The following is a 3,666-nucleotide window of genomic DNA, read 5'->3' on the forward strand; positions in this document are numbered from 1 at the left end:
GGGGTTTGGTTCTTCCCTGACATTGCCCACTCTCCCTACTCAAGGAATTCAGAGCACTTTGGGGGATTTATGGGGTTTGGCTCTTCCCTGATATTTCCCACTCTCCCACCTCAAGGAATTCAGAGCAGTTTGGGGGATTTATGGGGTTTGGCTCTTCCCCAACATGGACACCACTCACCGGGCCCGGGGGAAGTTGTCGGCGGCGGGGACATGCTGGTGGTGGCCTGGGGGGTCTCTGGGTTCGGTGAGGACTTTGTGGTGGTGGCGGTCACTGGGAGAGGAGTGGTGACCACTGGGAGAGGAGTGTCCCCCACGCTGCCGGGAGCCATGGATGGGGTTCTCCTCGGATCCGGTGTCATCGGAGCTGCCGGAACGCTCGGCGGCTCTCCGGGAATTCCCACTAGAGAGGAAACACAAAAAGTGGGGTTTAAACCTCTTGGAAACCTGGAAAAGAGTCAGGAGGCGAGGATGGAAACGGTGTCAACACGGATTTCATGGATCCCACTCTCTTGGATCTTGGATCCGACGGTCCCGTACTCACAGGTTTTGGCCGTGAGGACCACGGGGGTTCCCTCCCGCCCTCGGATCATTCCGGACACATGGATGGTGTAGGAGGTGCCCTCCTTCAGCTCAGGGATGGTGAAGGAAGCTGCCTCTGCCCCAACAAGCTGGGAGGATTCCAAGCCACCTAAGAAGAGACATTCCAAAGAAATTCCCCACAGGGTCGTTTTGGAATTATCCAAAAAAAACCTCCACGGCGTCATTTTGGAATCATCCCAAAAAAAAAAATAAAACCCACAGTGTCATTTTGGAATTATCCAAAAATAATCCCCCACGGTGTTGTTTTCCCTTCCTCAGCAAAGCCGGTGATCCATAACTCATTTATGCAGGAAGAGGAAATTTGGGAATAACCCCTAAACCCTCAGTTTAGAGGGACTGCTGAGGTGGGAATATCGGGGGAGACGTTTCTCTGCTCGTGTTTTTTGCACTTCAAAATGAACCTTTTTGGGCTGGAAGGGAAAGATTTGAGGATGGATATTCCTTTTTTTTAGGGGAAACCTGGTTTGCCAGGCCCTGTGGGGCTCCATGGAGTTCCTGGACTGCCTGGACCACCGGGAGAAAAAGTCACATCCCACATCAGATATTCCCTAAATCCATTGGCCCAGGGGGGAGTTGAGAGCAGGGAGCCCAAGGAACAGCAAGGGGGATTTGTGGGAAGGCAGGTTGGGATCTCCCAAGGTTCCCGGAGCAGCCAAATGTTCCCAGAGGGAATTTCTCCCCCTCCTGGGGGCAGAGCTTTCCCCATGGGAATGATCAACAATCCTCGTTCCAGCAGCTTCCTCACCCGGATCCTGTGGGACCTGGGCAGGGAGGGCAGAGCTGGTCCCCAAGGTGTCCCCTGTGCTGCTGGGAGGGAACTGCTTGGATTTCCCAAATTCCAGTTGGGCTCAGATCCAGTGGATCCCTTTGTTGGAGACTAAAACTCAGCTCAGGGCTCAGCTCTGGTGCTTCAGCTAATCCCTGTAGACTCAGACCCTGCCTAGAGCTTGGGGAAAGGCTTAAGTGAGCTGAACTGCTGGTTTTGGGGGTTTCTGGTGCTCTGGGTTCATCCCACACCTGACTGGGGGATGGGGATACTGAGGGGTGGGGATACCGAGGGATGGGGATACCGAGGGGTCGGGATACCGAGGGGTCGGGATACCGAGGGGTTGGGATACTCACCGTTGGATGGCCCCCACGATATCTTATAGTGAGTTATCCCAGGAAGCCTCTTCCAGGAGAGCTTCAAGCTGCTCCCGGCAGTGTCGGTGACCCTCAGGTCCTGGATGGGCTGGATGGGCTGGGATTCTGCAGGAGGAGCTGCAAAAAGGAACCAGGGGGAGATGGCTGAGGGAACAGCCTCAAGGTGGAAGGGAGCAGAGCCACAGAACAAGAAATTCCCAAACCAAGGAATTCCCAAAATCTCAAGACCTCAAGTTGGAAGAGGCAGAGCCACAAATCAAAGAATTCCCAAAATCTCAAGACCCCAAGTTTGGAAGGGACAGAACCACAAATCAAGGAACTCCTAAATCAAGAAACTCCCAAAACCTCAAGACTCCAGGTTGGAAGAGGCAGAGTCACAAATCAAGGAATTCCCAAAACCCCAAGATCCCAAGTTGGAAGGGATAGAGCCACAAATAGAGGAATTCATAAATCAAGGAACTCCCAAATCAAAGAATTCCCAAAACCGCAATTCCCTGAGTTTGGAAGGAGCAGAGCCACAAATCAAGGAGTTCCTAAATCAAGGAACTCACAAAACCTCAAGCTGGAAGAGGCAGAGCCACAAATCAAGGAATTCCCAAAACCTCAAGACCCTGAGTATGGAAGGGGCAGAGCCACAAATCAAGGAATTCCCAAAATCTCAAGAGCCCAAGTCGGAAGGGGCAGAGCCACAAGTAGAGGAATTCCCAAATCAAGGAATTCCCAAAACCTCAAGACCCCAAGTTGGAAGGGGCAGAGCCGCAATTCAAGGAATTCCCAAAACCCCAAGACATCGAGTTGGAATAGGCAGAGCCACAAATAAAGGAATTTCCAAATCAAGGAATTCCCAAAACCTCCACTGGTTGGAGGCTCCTGCATTCCTGGGATAGCTGTGGATAAATAACCCTGGCAACTGTGTTAATCCATCCGGGATTGCCCAACAAGCCGGAAGGACGTGTCCGCTCCCGGCCGTGGATTATTGGCACCAACCACCAGGGTTGCTCCAACCAGGAATCCAACCCTCCAATCGCACCCCCAGGAGGGTTTTCCCACCAGGACAAACCTGTGTGGTGGGTCAGGGTCACCTCTGGCCCCTCAGTCCGGCCAAAAACAGCCCGAATTCCGACCCTGTACGGGGTGTCCGGTTCCAGGTGGTCGATCCGATGAGCCAACACTCTGCTGCCCAGGAGCTGGGTCTTGGCAACCTGCTTTCCTGGGAAAAAAAGAGGGATATTTCAGAGCCTGGAGCTCTCCCTGGTGGTGTCCCCTCCAAAGGAAATAGCCTTTGGAAGAGGCAGAGCCACAAATCGAGGAATTCCTCTAAAATCTGAAGACTGCAAACTGGGAGGGGTATAATCACAATTTAATGAATTCCCAAAACCTCAAGATCCCAGGTTGGAAGGAGCAGAGCCACAAATCAAGGAATTCCCAAATCAAGGAACTCCCAAAACCTCAAGACTCCAGGTTGGAAGAGGTAGAGTCACAAATCAAGTAATTCCCAAAATCTCAAGACCCCGAGTTGGGAGGGGCAGAATCACAATTCAAGGAATTCCCAAAACGTCAAGACCCCAAGTTGGAAAGGGCAGAGGTACAAATAAAGGAATTCCCAAATTAAGGAATTCCCAAAACCTGAAGATCACAAGTTGGAAGGGGCAGAGCCACAGGTCAATGAATTCCCAAATCAAGGAATTCCCAAAACCTCAAGACCTGAATCTGGGAGAGGCAAAATCCCAATTTAATGAATTCCCAAAACCTCAAGACTCTAAGTTTGGAAGGGGCAGAGCCACAAATCAAGGAATTCCCAAAACCTCAAGACCCCAAGTCTGGAAGGGGCAGAGCCACAAATCAAGGAATTCCCAAAATCTCAAGACCCCAAGTCTGGAAGGGGCAGAGCCACAAATCAAGGAATTCCCAAATCAAAGAATT

General features: G+C 51.7%; 1 protein-coding gene across 1 annotated transcript; it reads right to left on the reverse strand.

Moving 5' to 3' along the window:
* Positions 1 to 455: 455 nt before the first annotated feature.
* Positions 456 to 2,953, reverse strand: LOC113941505 (collagen alpha-1(VII) chain-like; the record flags this gene model as incomplete). The annotated part of the gene is made up of 3 exons (XM_027632656.1): positions 456 to 688; positions 1,723 to 1,860; positions 2,804 to 2,953. Coding segments are annotated over 3 exons (521 nt in total), but the record flags the coding sequence as incomplete, so codon positions are not given.
* Positions 2,954 to 3,666: the final 713 nt, after the last annotated feature.

This window comes from Corapipo altera, unplaced genomic scaffold, assembly GCF_003945725.1.
Source record: "Corapipo altera isolate COAL_440 unplaced genomic scaffold, ASM394572v1 57994, whole genome shotgun sequence".
In the NCBI taxonomy this organism is placed as follows: Eukaryota; Metazoa; Chordata; class Aves; order Passeriformes; family Pipridae; genus Corapipo; species Corapipo altera.